This window comes from Montipora foliosa, chromosome 7 (assembly GCF_036669935.1).
Source record: "Montipora foliosa isolate CH-2021 chromosome 7, ASM3666993v2, whole genome shotgun sequence".
NCBI lineage: Eukaryota > Metazoa > Cnidaria > Anthozoa > Scleractinia > Acroporidae > Montipora > Montipora foliosa.
Window position 1 is genome coordinate 40658066 of NC_090875.1, and position 17500 is coordinate 40675565.

Genomic DNA, 17500 nt, shown 5'->3' on the forward strand with positions numbered 1-17500 from the left:
AAACAGTAACAACTACAAACGATTTGCGATACGGAGACCTGTATGAGCTTTGATGTTGGTTGATATTCTTTATTAGTATCACCCAACTAGTGGACTAATGCAAATCCTGCATTTTGACTGGCTACGCTACTAGAGGACTATTAGGGCTACGGGTCTAATTGTTAATTAGCACAGGCAACAAACGACCATAAACAAGCGGATACAAGCAATCGGTCGTTGTTACATCAGACCTTCACGGATGATCGCCTTATATTTTAGTGCCGAACAGCCGATGTTGTGTAAGATTGGTTTTCGGTTTGGTGATTATTGTTTATGCCCGTTCGTTGAGAGGCTCGTTGAAAGGTGTGGGTCACCGTAGCAATTTCTGAGCTTGGGGTTTTGTTTGCTAGCTGAGCACGCACCCGGAAGAAACACACGAGCACTGTCATTGTTATCTTTTCAACTGAAAATTGAATCTTACCGCGTTTGTACATATTTCGCTTTCGTTGGTAAAGTTTTAATTTCATTTTTGACTGGCTGTGCTACCTCCAAACGGTGCTTAAATCGATTATTTTCAAGAAATCCAGTCGTCGTCAAAAAGTAAAGAAATATTTCAAACATTAAGTGTCTTTTTCGTCTCTGTGAAGACAGAAAGGAAGGTTAGAAAGACAGTCGCCAAAAAGCAGAATAAAAGTGTTAAGCTTTCGGCAGCCATTTTGAAAAATTCATGGAAGAGATTCATTGTATACGTATATCCCTTTTCAAATTGAACAAGCCTTGTTAATTAGCGCTTGCAGAAATTGTGTAGCGTCCTCTCTTCATAACCAGACAGGGAGAGAACATGTCACTCGCTGAAGTAAAACTTTTTTTTTCAATCCCATCACAAGAGCATTATGAGCAAGATAGATGAATTCGGAGGAACTGTAAACTAGAAAAGACATTATTGGTCTTGGAATAGAAACTGGTCAAGCGGTTAAGAAAGAAATGAATTTTAAAAAACCGTGGGATATTTCATATGAGAATTTGCATTGGGTCAAAAGGAGTCGACATGACATCGATGCAAGTAAACTGCCAACGGCATTTTTGTTAAGGGAGCGAAGCAAAACAATGTCGTTTTTCTCTACATGACGGCCTGAAAGGAGAAAGAAAGTGCCTGATCGCTAGTTACTCAACGGGGGAATCCCCTTACTGCTAATGAATTATGTGATTGGTTGATTATTTTTGGATCTCTGTTTATCTGGCATTTTCTAATTAGAATGCTAATGATATACATGCACACAAGTATTATGTTTTACCAAATCGTTTCTCAGTCAACTTCCAACAGCGGTTGTTTTTCGCAGTACAACAATGGGCGCTAGCTGAACACGCGCGAATACATTAACACATGCTTTTTTTAGCAGCTTGTAACAGACCTCTCAAGTCTGGTTTTTAGGGCGATCTCACAGATTCACAGGCCGATGTCCACAGTTCTAAGGCATATTTGTCATATTTGATCGACTGGTTGACAAAACATGGACCTCACAACCATATTTAGAAGACAAATGCCAGATAAGGTTATCGTTACCAGTTGTGGCATTTGTACTACCTTGCGAGTGAAAAGTAAGCGCTTTCATGGCAACGTGAACTCCACAGTCTACCAGAAGTTTTTGTTGATATTGGTGGACCACGTGAGCCAACGACATGCCGGCTCCAAATAACTCAGAAACAATATACCACACAAACCTCAGAGTTGGTTACGGTTACGATCTTAATGCAATTATCTTCTACAACATTTCATGTTCTTGGCCTTTTTCACTGCACCGTTCCGAAGTTCTTTTTTGTATGACGCATTTTTGGCAATTTCATTCTTCAACAAGTTGTTTGGTCTAGCTTGCGCCGTTTATATAATTCGGACTTAATTGTTTGTTTTTGTTTTTATTCATTTATCAAACTGAGCACAATATCTGGTATTATTTTAATACTGATCATGCACGTAAAAAATCGTCTTTGGCGGGAGCTGCTTTATCACTAACTATGGTTTTATCCCGGAGGGGGGAGGAGGGGGGAGACCTCCCATATAAAAAGGGGAGGGCTGCTCGTTGGAAATTTTAAATTAAACCCCTAAAGGAGACCAATCTGGGCGTGGCCCAGGCTTTTTTTGACCCCTAAAAGAGACCATATTAAAACACGGATATATAAAAAATACAGTGCCTTTTAATGATGGCAAAGAATTTATCATCTAATACTTTCGTTTACGTGAAGAAATATAAAAGTGTAAATATGCACTTACATTTCTTCGCGCGCAACCCTAAAGGAGACCTTCACGGCTACATATGATTGCGTTTTTCCCAGAACACCCTAAGTGAGACCAAAATCCGAAATTTACACCCCTTGCAATTTTTTAGCATTTATATTTTGTAATTCTTACACGGCATGTCTGAAAACCAGCTTGCTGAGCCATTTACCGTGTTTTAAATAAAGTTGATTGATTGATTGATTGATTGATTGACGACGAGCATCCCTCCCTTTTTCATTTGGGAGACTCCCCCCCCCCCCCCCCGGGGAGGGGGGAGTTATAGTTCATTTCTGTCTGTGTGACTGTCTGCCCGCGATTTCCTTTTCATATGCTTGTTGACTTTCTCTTTCAAGTGTCTCTTCAATATTGTCCAATCCAAGCTATTAAAATAGTTCAAGTTTACTTCCAAATCGAATTTTTGTTTCATATTTCCTTGTTAGACTTAAGCCCCGTGCAAACAAACGCAACAATTTCTAACATATTAAGGACGGTGCCTACTATTGTTATTGTACATACCTTCTGCACATCTCCAGATACTGGATTTCCTATCGCCGATGCTTACTAATACAGGGATATTTTTGAGCGGTTTAAAACTATCCGGGGAAAGTAGATCTTAGTAAGTACTCTTGGTATTCAAAAAGAAAATTGGGAGTAACCATGCATTTTTGAGAGATAATAAAGTTTCAATTTGAGAAAGAACGCCATACATTGCTTTGTATTTTACAGCTTTTTACAAATATTATTCATGAATTATCTTTGAAAAATGCGTGGTTACCCCCAATTTTCTTTTTGGATTTCAATAACACTTGTTAAGATCTACATTTCCTGCATAATCACACACCAGGGCAAAAATATCTTTAATTAGTAGGCACCGTCCTTAATATTGTTGGCAGTTGTTGGTTCTGCGGAAGTTGGATCGTGTTGGCAGTTGTGCGCAAACGCACTCAATATGGAAAACTCCCCAACAATGCAAAGACGTGCAGTGTATCATGGGAAGGATACGACCCATAAGACTTTGTTAGCTTACAAAATTCGGCTGCCATCTTGTTTTCAACATGTTAATGCGTTGCTATCACCATAGAGACAATATGTATGTGCGTCCGAGGCCCCAACAATGTTGGAAGAGCTGTGCAAACGGATCAACATTGTTGCTCTACGCTTTGGCGATCACGGAACAAAGGAAATCTTGGGAATTGTTGACTCAAAATGTATACATAAATAAATATATTGAGCCAACAAAATATTTATTTATATATTTTTTTTGAGGCAGCCACTCTCAACATTTCTTTTGTTCCGTAATCGCCGAAGCGTGGTGCAACAAAGTTTGACCAGTTTCAAACTTCGTGCGACAACGTCCCAACAACACGCAACAACATGCAACTGGGTTTGCAAACGGACGCAACATGTAACACACAACACGTTGGCCAACAAGGCTGCGTTCCTTTGCACGTCGTCTTAATAAGAAATATAAAAGTTCCAAAAGCCTCCCTTGGGAGATTCAGCACACGGCCCACTGTTGTAAAAGCGGGAAAATCCTGTTCCTTGTAATACATACATACATACATACATACATACATACTTTATTTGTTAAAGCAGGTCGGTAGTGGCAGCTATGGTGATAGTGATGACCATGATGATAAAAATGCAAAACACGCGAAATGATGAAGACGACGTGATGATGGTAATAACGATGATGACGATGATGGTGATGATGATGATGATGATGACGATGGGAAACTCAAGTTTTAGTCTGCCGTTTCCCGTTTGTCGTAAACGCGATGCGAAACCTCTGGAACATCTGAAAACGGACGATTGTCATCACGAAATCGAACAGGAGTCCATCAAATGGAGCCTCTATCTTTCATACTCAGCCTTGGCAAGAGTCCTCTTGGTCCGTACGCCATGACCTCGGGCCAAATATTTTCCCGTCCAGCCCGTCCACTCAGTCAATAAGTACACATGATGAGCTAAGGGAATATTGAACCCATGTTGTATGAAACTTGAAATCTGTTTCGGTTTTAGTCTACACTCTTTCAGTGTTCAAATTCTGCACTTCCAAACATATCAAGCAACATTTTCAAACGCCCTAGGCCTCGACATTTGGTTCAACACAATGCTGAATGGGGGCGATTTGGGAAACACGAGGTCGTGGTGCCCCTCACGAAAGGGTCTTTTAAATGGATGTACTCCGCGCAGTGAATCACTTAATTGTTTTAATAAAGTTACCAGTTTATTGCAAAAAAAATTACATCATTTGCAAAAGTGGGCACAAATGTGCCCAAACAACGAAAAAGGACTAATAAGATATAGCAGACAAAATCTCTACTGAAAAACACCAAAATCGAAATTTCGCTGGAAAACTAGATTACCAAAAACATTTAAAACTATGTTTAAAATATCATTATTTCTGCGCCCAATTTAAATACTATCCTAGAAATCTACACCATCTGGGCAAGATATCGAAAAAGGCCCAATATAAATACTATCCTATAAATCTAAACCTTAATGACGCGGTAAACAAAAAGGTCAACGTGAATGTGGAAATCCAGGCGAAAAGAACTAGAAACTTCATTTGCAAGTGATACAAAGCTTTAAAACTACTTCTTACGGGGGAAAAATCCAAACGGTCCAATGTAAAGGATGTATACAAAACATGGACCACCCCTGTGGACCCGGTCAATGGACTCCTTTAAGTTACTAGCAGAAAAATCTTTAGACGAAAGAGGGAAATTATCCTCGTACTTGTCTGGCAATTGTCTCTTATAAACACCTGAAAAATTCAGGTGGCTCCAACGGGATTTGAAACCCATGACCTCTGCGATGCCAATGCAATGCTCTTATCAACTGAGCTATGAAGCTAAGAGAAGGTCAATTTGTTCCGGTGAAGAATTCGATGAATGAAAGGAATGTATATTTAAAGTGCGGATTATAGACGAATCCCTTTGGAACCACCAAATAGATGGTAAAGGTGTCTTTAAGAGACATTTGGTTAAATCAGAAGCCCATAACGAACCGCAGCTCCATGTTTCTATCACGACGTTTTCACAGACAGTGATCTATTTTTTTTGGGTTGAATTTCTCGCGAACGTGCCCATTGACAAATCACACAAAACTAACTTGACGTCATAGCGTCACCGAACTGGAGCTGTCTCCGTTTTTTTTTGGCGGAAAAGGTAGTCTAAAATAGATTGGTCTGTAAAAATACCGTGAAATAGTCTTAGGGTGCGTTTCTTTACGGGATTATCCGAAAAAGGCATCATTGATCCAACATGACTTGGATCACGGTGCATCAAAGAAATCCCAGAGTGGATTCTTCGGTTCCTTTGATGCACCGTGATCCAAGTGATGTTGGATCAATGATCCTTTTTCGGGTCATCTCCGCAAAGAAACGAACCCTTAGTATGTGAGTTTTTCGCCCCTAGTCATGGGTTCCTGCTTAAATTTTCCAAATGAGTGCGAGGATTACTTCTTTCTTTCGTCTAAAGATTTTTATTCTTGTATCTTTACAAAAAGAGTGGTGATCCACAGGGGTGGTCCATGGATCGGGTCCTCAGGGGTAGCCCATGGATCGGGTCCACAGAGGTAGTCCATGAATCGGGTCCACAGGGGTAGTCCATGGATCGGGTCCACAGGGGTGGTCCATGGATCGGATCCACTGGGGTGGTCCATGGACCCGGGCCCGGTTGTTCAAAAGCCGATTAACGGTAATCCCAGATTAAAAATTTAACCGAGGAGTTATTTCTCTACTCTCAAATGCTGTTCAACGCTGATATTCGGCAAAACTTTACATTGGGAGAAGTCAATCTTGAAAAACAAAAAGAAGCAAAAGAAACTTTCACTAAAAAGTTGAAAACTTGAAACAAAAGTTTACGCTAATCTTGGATTAATCTGATCGGGTTTCGAACAACCGGGCCCCGGGGTTCATGTTAAGTAGTAGGCATCCGTCAGTCTCGGGAGACTATGGAGATTGCACCTGTTAAGGGTTAGTCCGTGGTGGAGCTGCAGCGCCGGCTGTGGCTGTAGAGCCAGATCCTGGAGCGGCAGATCCTGCTACAGTTGGTGCAGGTAAAGTTCTGAGGAACTTGTTCTGAGGAACGAAATCATATTACTCCCCTAGAAATTGCAAAAACAAGTAAAGCCAGTGTAGCTACGCTACATGTATTGCAGCTGCCAAATCAACCGTGTGAAATGGACAATTATGGCCTTAGAAAAAGGCTTCGGTCCCTATAACGCATTGCACTATTTTAACTCTGTTTGGGCCAATAGTTTTCTTTAAAAAAGAAAAAGGTCGGGCAGAACTAACTGAGTCTCTCTATCTGAGCACATCTCAAATGTATCAACCAATTCTACTTTTTAAGCAGTTAAAATAGCATTATCTTTTCACACATTTGCACTGTTTTAGGCACTACGTTCGTGCAATCTATAACAAAAATAAAGTCTCTTAGAGAAATTACGTGGTGGATGATCATTACTCTGAAAACTCTATTTTCAACAACAATTTATCGTCCTTCACATAACGAGGACCAAAGAACTCCTCGATTCGAGCGAACCTTTCATAGCCATACCCGGTGCGGCAAATGGTTTCATCAGGCTTTTCGAAGGCCAACAAATTAGGCTTTGCTTGTATGATCCGACTAAAGTCGCTATGGAGGTTGAAATCACTCTGATCTAGAACGCTAACAGTGATTGTCCCAGCAAAAGGCCAATCATGGAGGGAATCATCGAAGTCTCCTTTTATCATATGAATGAAGAGTGCCACATGTCTGCCTGTTCCACTGCCTACGCCCTTGGGGTGAATTCTTATGCCAAACAGCCTTCCCTGGTGATCATTGTTCACTGCATCAGTAAAGATTGGTGTTTCGTTTTCGCGATGTTGAGTAACTTCGGTTATTTTGAAAGTGAATGATGGGTTGCGTGCATTATTCTTTTTTCGAGCCTCCTTCGGGTTTGACCTGCAACATGACCATTTTTTAGATATTAATAAAAAGCTCCATCACTTCAAAACGTTTCAGTTAGTCATGACCAAGGAAATGGAAGGTAGTTTTCTCTGAATTCCTCAGGTATTTAATTAGATGAACGACGATTATCATAAGCGAGGCCCTCCCAGGGGTTTGGGGAACAAGGAAACATGGCTAATTTGAACTGGGGAACAGGGAAACAAATTGCAAAATATTTTAGGGAACAAGGGCACAAAAACAATTTTGGGGATCAAAAAGATGAGAACAAGTTTGAAAGTAATTTGGGGAACAAGGGAACACAAGCAAATATTTAAAGGGAAAAAAAAGGACGCCCCATCACCTCCCTCCTTTCTGGGAGGGTCCTCATAAGCAATCCCATGCTCTAGCTCCGCAACCTCAAGGTCACTCGCATCTGGGAATACAGACAACTAAAGTCACAAATTGTCCCCCAAACTCCAGTCTTCAAGTAAAAATGAGCATTCAGGAAATAAATGTGTATTTGAAGTGCGGGTTATATACGAAATTGAATTGAATTGCCTCTTAGAAACACCGGGTGCCTGAGTGCACTCGCGTCCCACCAGCATGGCCCACGTTCGATTCCCAGACTCTGCGTCATATAGAGTTGTGTTTGTTGGTTTTCTTCTCTGCACCGAGAGGTTTTTCTCCGGGTACTCCGGTTTAATTTTCCCCTCTCCTCAAAAATCGAAATTGCGTTAACTGTTAATTGCAGTTTACGGTGTCCCCAATAGGCCACTTTCGATACGTTAAAATTCAGCTTGAAAGAGAGGTTTAGAGGACAAAGGCAAAGGAAAGTGGATAATATGCTAATATCTTTCATATTCATTGCAACTTGTTTCTGTTGTTTTTGTCCTCTCTGTCTCACTTTCAATCTGAATATTGATATTTCGAAAATGGCCCATTAGTGCTCCAGCGCTAGAACGACTAGACACTTAATTAAAGTTCCTTTCCTTTCCTTTCTCTCATGTGTTCCCGCGAAAGGACTAATGAATGAAAGAATTTGAATCGCGGGTCACAGAGGAAAGGTAAAAGTAATCCTCGCACTAAAAGAGACAGTCGCTTAAATTGGCTTAGTTCGTTTTTATCCGAAGAGCGGTCAAAACGTCATAGTTTATCATTTGTTTCAGTTGTTAAAGTACAACGAGTAATTCTGCCACTTATGTCAAAAAATGCTCGTAACTAGATGTACACTAACACGAAGTGTCCCTTCAAGTCGGTCTGAGCATTTTACTACTGATAACATAGAGGCCAAAATTACTGAATACTGATTGATCAATGAAGAGGGCATGTTTTCTTAATTTTGCTTGAGAAGAGGGCAAAATTACTCGCTCACGATTGGTCGAGCGCCAAAAATTCTTTGGACAAACCGTTTGCTATGTTTACGGATGCGTATTTGCAAGTGGTAAAAACCTCTACAGCACAGGTGAATAAAATAAATTGAAGCTTAACATTTGGTTTAATCGTTGTTACTGTTGTTCAGGAATGAAACTCGTATTTTCCTCTCGAGGGGATGTAAATAACAATCATCTATACTCGTTTTGGACGCAAAGAACAAGTTGACTTGCTTGTCAGCTGTTTTGCTTCCGAGCGAGCAAGTGTTTTAACTCCGCTTAGCTGACTGTTTTTCGAGGTGCCTTAACAGTGTTAAGAAAATTTTGCCCTCTATGTTATTAACAAGTAATCGCGATGGGTCCTCGTAAAATTAAGGATTAATATCACTTGCGTTTTCAGAAGTTGCTGAAATTGCCCTCGTCGCTGCGCGACTCGGGCAATTTCAACAACTTCTGAAAACACGTGTGATATTAATCCTTAATTTTACTCGACCCCATGCGATTACCTATACAAATTTACAACCATAAAGTTTTGTGTAAGGGTAAATTCAGCTGTTATATCTTTACGAAAGATAGAAACGATCCTTGCACATTAATAACTGCCAATTTAAGCGACTGTCTTTTTTAGTGCGAGGATGACTTTTACCTTTCCTCTGTGACCCGCGATTCAAATTCTTTCATTCATTAGTCCTTTCGCGGGAACACATGAGAGAAAGGAAAGGAAAGGAACTTTAATTAAGTGTCTAGTCGTTCTAGCGCTGGACAAAAACAAAACTTTGTTGTGAATTTGTAGCAAAATGCTCAGACCGACTTGAAGGGACACTTCGTGTTAGTGTACATCTAGTTACGAGCATTTTTTGACATAAGTGGCAGAATTACTCGTTGTACTTTAACAACTGAAACAAATGATAAACTATGACGTTTTGACCGCTCTTCGGATGAAAACGAACTAATTTCGAATTCAAATCTTAGCACGTGCTAACATATCAGTTTAATTTGCTTTCCGGCATTTTTATTCTTTATTTACAATTCATGATATTTAATATTCTTTTACGCTTTTTTTCTTCTATATATACATGCCCACTTTTTTTCTTACCGCCAACTTGATAATCACCGAGGAACGTTATACTTTATCAAGTATTTAAACGTTTTTTTTGGGGGGTAATTTTAGAAACTGAATTATTTGAACCCAGGGGTCATATCAAGAATTGATAAAGCAATATCGTCCGGGTGATTGTAGTCCTGAGAAGGACTGTTCTTGTTAACATTGACTATGTTAACTTGAACGGAAGTGATCCTCAGAGGCAAGTGATTTGTGTAGTGTCAGTGAATCGTATAATCTCTGACAGGATTGATCAGTAGAAAAGTGATCTTATTTGTCCGTCTTACTCCAGTAAGTAAAATTGCTGGCTGAGAAGACTGTGATTGGTGCTCTGTCGTCGTTTGACTGTTCTGTTGGTCAATCGTGAATAAGTCGTTTGTATGGTGCTGGTAGTAGATGGCAACGGTTCAGTGTTGTTTGTCAGTTCTAAGTTTGTAAGCCAGCTCTCTAGACAGTGTGAATCGCTGGTGGTAGTTTGTATAAGTGGTTATGCAATTAGCGGAGTCCCAGTCAATTTAGTGCTTCGTCAATAAGTGGTCCTCAGCAAGGGTTCTTGTTGAGGTCACAGTTTTCAGTCGCGTAAGGATGACATTCACTCAGGTTGTCGAAACGACAGACAATGTCCTCGACAACAGCGGGCGATCTTACTTCATTAAGTTTTGTTCCGTTTCCTATTTTTTGCTAAAGTTCTACAAAAACCCATACAATCAAGGCTTGAAGATTGCAGTTGCACTGAAAGGCTCACACCATTTCAAAGGGATTTTAAAACGTGGAAAGACATATAATATCTAACTGGTTCAGCCAAAGTGGTGTAAGTCGTGGAGGTAGCTAGGAAAGGAAGACAAATGTATCACTAATGTTAAAAAAATTTAACCCCTCTTATCAGTCAATAAAAGTACACACGGCGAAAAAAGGAATTCATTTGTTGAACAAATATGCTGCGCAAAATGTTCACATTTCCGTGCTTCGTCTCTGTATTCTTCTCAGGATCATGGCCGCAAATCGTTAATAATGCGAAAAAATGGGCAGTCAAAAACCTGTTTTCCGTTTAATGAAATGATAAATCTACTTACAATGATGTTTGATATTATTAGTTGTTATTATTACTATTATTATTATTATTATTATTATTATTATTATTATTATTATTTTTATTTTTATTTATTCACCCCAATGCTGTCTAAAAACATTGCCAAATTGTCAGTCACCATTCCGAGGGCAACAACCACCACTGGCACCACAGACACTCCAACATTATACAACCGGCCCACCTCTCTTCCCAGATCCTGTAATTCTCCTTCTGTTCCTTCTCATTTCCCTTGATACGAGTATCCGAGAGCACAACAGTGTGTATAATTAATTAAGCATCGTTTTTCTATCTACATAACACAACCAGGCGATGTGCCACTTGCCTCATAAGTTGCTGATTCCATTGTTTTATCTCCTCTGCACCGCAGCGATGTTCTGTGGGATTTTCCACGTTCCCCAAAGAAGACACTAAATTGAGTTCGCCTGGCTGGACACCTGAAAGTAGAATTGGCATCCGTGATGCTGCATAACCGCCACCTTGTTCCTGCACAGGAAAGCATGTCACATCTCGGATAAGCTGTCCGACTCCTGCAGCTGTCCCGTGCGGGCCATCGCTGTGAAATAAAATCAAACGCTCCTGTCAACCAGACCATGGATTAATTGGATAAGAATTATGAAAGGTTCCTAAGAGCTACCTCATGGTATTACGTAAGCATCCTCCTTCCTGCGGTATTGTCCCACGCGCGTAGAAAGGAGTTATGTGCGCGCCCACAAGCACATAGTCGTTCCTATTTGCTTTGAAGAAACATGGCGTCTGAAGAGAAGTCTTCAGGAAATACTAGTCCAAAGTTATCTTTTTCCTTTACAGTAAAGAGACAGCAATACTTGTGTTTTGGAATGCTATAGTCAAACTTGTACAGGTAACTAATTTTATAGGACTTTGAATTACTGTAAGTTGCCAAAGACATCTATCTGCGGTCACTAGTGCAACATTAATTTGCACAAGGTATGCGACAAATTAAATGATTTGACAAGCAATAACCAGAAAAGCAGCCAAATAGTGTCAGAAGTACAGTACTAACCCTTCAGTCTAAAGAGTGACCTACTCCAAATTTCTTCTGACAGTATCAATACTTAATCAAGAGAAAAGGTTATGGGAATTAATAAAATGATGACTATTGGAAGTTTTTACCTTCAGCAAAATCTCCCAACCAATAGCATATGAGAATGAATGGAGATCAGTCAGGAGAATTTGCATGTGGATACTGAGGCTTGAGAACTGAAATTTTTTTTTTAAAAGTTCAATACGGTCAAAAGATTTTTTAAAAATTAATATTGTACATGTTTGTCTCAAGACAGTTACAAATTATTTAATGCAGAAATCATTGTGCAAAGGAACATAAAATTACTTCATATTGTAAATTGACTCAGCAGCAGTTTTTGATAGTCTTTTTCTTGAATCAAAGTTTGAGATTTTCTGACATGTAAATAATCTACAATAATTCGAATATTTCTATAGTTGTAAAATGCGCTTGCACCCTTACTATTGCTTTATAAGGTTGTGGCAAATTTTCCATTTCTCTTTTACGTTTTCAAAGAAGGAAATGGAGTTGAGTTGACAATTATGAATTATTGGTATGTTTTAAGGCCATTTGGCAGGTGTCTTTGTGGGTGGAGCCGAAAAAAAGGACTATTGGAAGCCCGCTTGCCATCTGGCCTGGGTTGTTCGAAGCATGGTTAGCGCCAACCAGCGTTAAATACCATGGAAACCTAAAGGTTGTGATACCTCTTAGTCAACGGTTAGCGCTAATCAGGATTTGAGGAACCGCCCCCTGGTGCTGAACTAAAGGATCGTGAGCTCTGAGTAGGAGATTGACCATCGGGGGAATTAGCTGGATATCTGTGAGCATGTCGTGCTATTTACTTAAAAATGACACTGTGTTTGTCCCAGTTATTGAAAATGGTAAACAAAAGAATTTTACATAAACCTGTACAATATACATCCTGGCCATCGAATGTCGACTGCGAACGAACTCTCTAAACTTAGGGCGCCATGCGTTCTTTTGGTACTATTCCGGAATAGGAATACACGGAATAGACAGTATTGGTGTTCTTTTGGGACCTATTCCGTTTTCGGAATGAATAGAATAATATTCCGTTCATGTTGCTCCCGATAACAGAATGAACGGAATGACCGGAATACAGTTCACTCGGAATAGGCAGAATATGCGTTCGTTTGGGAAAGTTTTGGCGGGAAATGATACGCGGTCGCCACGGCCGGCGGATTGAAAATTGTAAAAATTTGCATTGAATGGAATAGCCATCCAAATTGTGTACCGTAGATGCAGGTGTGCTTGACTTCTCTACTGTTTCTTTGGCGGTGCTAGGAACAAGAAGAGCTATTAGTTTGTATTTGTGTTTGTGCGCTTGCCTGACCAAAAGAAGTGACGTTGGCATTAATTGGTTTATTCGAGAAACCCTTGTATCCGAACATGTTTATGCTGCCGTCCTGGACTACGCAAAGCACTCACAAGTCATCTCCCCTTTATAAAGTTTTTAATTAGCAAATGAAGCAAACCCAAAAATCGAGGAAACCGCCAAAAAAACTGGCTCTTATGGCCATATTTCAGCATTTCGTGTTCCAAACTTTCGGGAAACCTTCTTCAGTCGCCATGCAAACGTAATTGGTGCATGCGCAGATACAATAGTTCCCAGGTCACCTTCGTTGATAGTATTCCTTATAGCGTTCTTTTGTGAATTAATATTCCTTGTATTCTGTTATTCCTAATCCCGAAAAAGAATAGCCAGGATACTCCCAAAAGAATGCAGCCTTAGGTTACCGTAAATCCTCTAGTAACCCCTTCCCCCCCCCCCCCCTTAGGGGCGATTTATTTTAAACACATTTGAGGGGGGCTTCATAGACTTAATAGAGGGGGATGGGGAGGGGGGGCTTAACAGAGGATTTACGATAAAACCTTTGCGTGTAAGAAAACAAACCACAATCAGAACGTCCAGTCAATTTGTCACATTAAATAGCTTGATCATGAGATGGAGTGAGAAGTCGACGATCACACAATCAGAGAGAGCGAATCGTGTTATGAGAAACAATAATAATACGTTCTTGATTTCTTCAAATAGGAAAATACCCTGTCTAAAATGGGATGCAGGTCCTAACAAAGTCGCAAGAATATGAATAGTACCATAGATAAAGTTTGCTCCATTATAGAGCCGTTTTTTAAAGAATGAATCGTTAGTTGACACACATGTATGCGTTTACTTAACTATCAGTTGACTGGCGAGCTTGTGCAAGTTAAAAAAACCTCGCATTAAACTACTCCAATAATAACTGGGAGATCCTGTGGACAATATATTTTCCTGATGCATCCCAAACCTGTAAAAAAAATGCAAGCTAACCTGCGGTACCAAATAAAATCCACAACGCAAGTCGGGTGAACTAATGTGTATTTTGTCAAAAAATGTCATTTTCGCGACAAATGATTACAATTTAGGGAGATAAATTTCGTCGACAGTCTCAAGAATCAACGGCCGAGCTACGGTCAATAAACAGCGATATTTCGCATGACGTCTCCTGTTTTAATAATGTTTATTTGGCTGTTCTGAATATCAAATTAAAGAGATTAAACGTCATGAAAATGCTAATTGCCACTGTTCCCATCTTCCCAACTGACACCGGCAATTGCGTAATCTTTGAAGGCAGAGCGCTCGTTTCGGGGGTGGAAGCTGAATAATTGGACCTCGATTATTCATTATTCTTTGTGTGATTTGCTCGAATTATTCATTATTCTTTTTAAATTTTTGTATGTTATTCATTATTTATTGTTGTTATTCATTATTCCGCTGGCATATTAACTGCGTTATTCATTATTCCGGCGTTTTCAGACCCAATTATTCATTATTCATTTTTTATTTATGCTCGTTATTCATTATTCATTATTCATTATTCAGCTTCCACCCCCGAGCTCGTTATATCGGCAACGTAAACCAACTTCAATAATAATAATTCGAAAATCATTGTACTGGGAAGCTAGAATTCATCTGTGTTATCTGCTTGCCCTTTTTTGTTTTGAATCCTGCTACTTTGGCACAAGTCCTTTATAAGCTTTGCTTGCATGCAACTCGAGCTCGTCAGTCGGCTATCTGCAGTCATCGTAGCTGTTAGCTGAGCTAGCAGCCGGAAGCCGCCAACACACGAGCCAACATTCAGTTTATCTTTTAAAATCTTTGAAAATATTTGTCACGTATTTCGCTTTCGTTCGCTTAACTTCTTTCTTCTTTTTCATTTTTCATTGGCTGTGCTACCTCCAAAATTTACTCGTCAACGGCGAAGTTTTCTTGCAATCAGGTGATCGGAAAACTGAGTATTCAGAGACTTCAAAACAGATTGCCTTTTGAAGTGCTGAAAACCAGTCCCCAAAAAGGAGGCTAAACTGAGTGTTAAGCTTTCACCCATTTTGGAAAATGCCTTATCACGATTGAGTGAAAAATTCCACCCCTCGTCAAATCAAATAATCCTTCGACTTTTTGAGTGTGCATACTGTGTAACATCGATCATCTTTTCGCAGCCAGCTCGTGTGACAGAAACCGGGCCGTTGAATTAAACATGTCACTCTCTGAATTAAAATACCGTTTCTCTATCCTATCACAGTAGAATACTCCCCGTGCCATTGTTAATAAGAGCAAGATAAAATAAAATCCGAGGAAGTGTAAACCAGAGGTCATCGGACGATCGAAGCTGACTTTACCCAATCGAGCTTCACTTATCATTTTGTCGAGGACGACTGAAAATCGACTGAAAATACTAAGCTGCAGAAACCTAGAGTCTTAGACAAAATAAAATGAAAAATTAGTATCCCGTCCCCGCAAAATCAAGGATGACTGATCCGCGCGCAAGTTGAAGCCCGCCATTTCTTCATCATTGAAATTGGGGGAGGGGTGGTCCGAATCATTTTCGATTGACCCTATCCCAGAATAAGAATACGTGGAGTGCTGATTTAAGGACGTTCGCGCCAATTGTTTCTGCGCATCCTTACTGCGCACGCAAATGCACACGCCACGTCATACACGAGCGCGCGCGCTAAGTAATAAAATGAGAAATGATAGGGCAAAAGGCCATTGCTATAGCTTTGCCTGGATTTAACGGTCTTGGACGTTCGGTGACCCCTATTTTTCTTTCCAGAAACGGATTTTATTTACAATTATCTCCACGTTGTCCAAAAATGAACAAAAAAATCAATGTGGGAAGTTAAAAAAATTTCAAGATTTCTGCTCACGGGACATCAAATCTTGCCATCTTGCGGCTGCAAGGCGAGTGAAACTGTGGTCGCTAAATGCGAACTTGATCTTTAAGAAACCTCACCAGTTGACTAAATTCACTTAATAAGTCCACTTAAACAATATTTGGCAGAGAAGATTTCATTTCAAAGATTTAATTGCAATATATTTGGGTTTACAGACACTGGCCTTATTCGCTAACGAAGCCCGATTTTGTCACATTTTGGGTGTTTTTCGGGGCATGTTCTCTCCAAAACGAAGTCGGTGACCCCCCACTTTTTTTACATTTCTGACATAACTAACTCATCATCTTACAGTGGTAAAAGTTTCAGAAAAAAATCAATGTTGAAAATTTTTCGCGCGAACGTCCTTAAAACGGTATGTCTGGCGCTTTTGAAGCAACAAGGATATAATAAAGATATGTTTAAAATAGCATTTTAGCAAGTGTTTGATAATTTCAATGTTATCTCTCTACGCAAAAACGAAGTATTTCTAGTAACTTCTATTCCATGTATTCCTATTCCGGAATACGGCAAATCGAACGCGCCCCAAGACTGTATAAGATCTCTTTGCTGTGGAAAAACAAATGAGACCATTCAGGGTCACCTAGCCTTACATTTACTAATTGAAGTATAAAAGAATCTTCTGTTTCGTGTTAATTAACGAGAATATCCGAATGGATTTTTTTCAGTAAGAAATGAATTATAGCTATCAACATTTGAGAAATCAAGGATAACCATAAGTTATACGTCATCCATTTCCGGACGGTCGTCCACCAATATCGAGTTCCGCCGCCATCGAAGAAAGGTTTCGTCTGGTTTTGTTCATTCAACAGAGACTCCGAGCATTTAGCTTTAAACAGTTTAATGGACTTTAAATCACGCAAAAACTGAAAATAATAGAACAGGCCTATCGATTACAAGACATTCAAAAAAGCTCAATCGTACGTGGTGACTGGTGAGCATGAAGTCGATTACCTGAGCATTTTCACGAAAGTACCTAATTAAGTTGGAATGCTCCAAAGCTACAATAATATTAAAAGGAAGAGAAACATACATCTTTCTGTGGTAAAAATTACACAGAAAACATGAAACGCGCCATTGGGATCCTTCCTCGCGAGACTCGCGAGTGTGAACACTGATAAAACAATGGATAGTTGAACGCGCGAACTGATTGGCTACTCAAACTCCGGATATCCTTTGCTAATTCACGTGGAATTGCGCTCGAAAATGTTGTAATCTTTGCAGAAATAAATGAGTGAAAATCATCTTTTTGTGCTATACTGTCTCATTGTATTAGTATATATATACTAAAACAACTATACTTCTCAATGGGCTAGCTACTGTGGTGGATAGTTATCTCGCCGCTTCGTGGCTCGGTAAATATCCACTACTAGCCACCTCCAATTCGGTGAATAGTTGCTACCTATTGTAGCCACCTCCAGTTCGGTGAATAGTTCTTAACTGTCAACTTGCGAGGCAACGCAACAAACACAGAAAACGAGAAACCACCGGAA

At 39.9% G+C, this 17500-nt stretch overlaps 1 protein-coding gene across 1 annotated transcript in view; it reads right to left on the reverse strand.

Moving 5' to 3' along the window:
* Positions 1–6722: 6722 nt before the first annotated feature.
* LOC138010244 (TNF receptor-associated factor 6-like) overlaps positions 6723–17500 on the reverse strand; it is a 70596-nt gene continuing 59818 nt past the window's right edge. The window contains exons 2-3 of the mRNA XM_068857177.1: positions 11076–11306; positions 6723–7206 (exon numbers count right to left, since the gene is read on the reverse strand). Coding sequence (XP_068713278.1) covers positions 6723–7206; positions 11076–11306 — 715 coding nt within the window. The remainder of the gene's footprint in view (positions 7207–11075; positions 11307–17500) is intronic.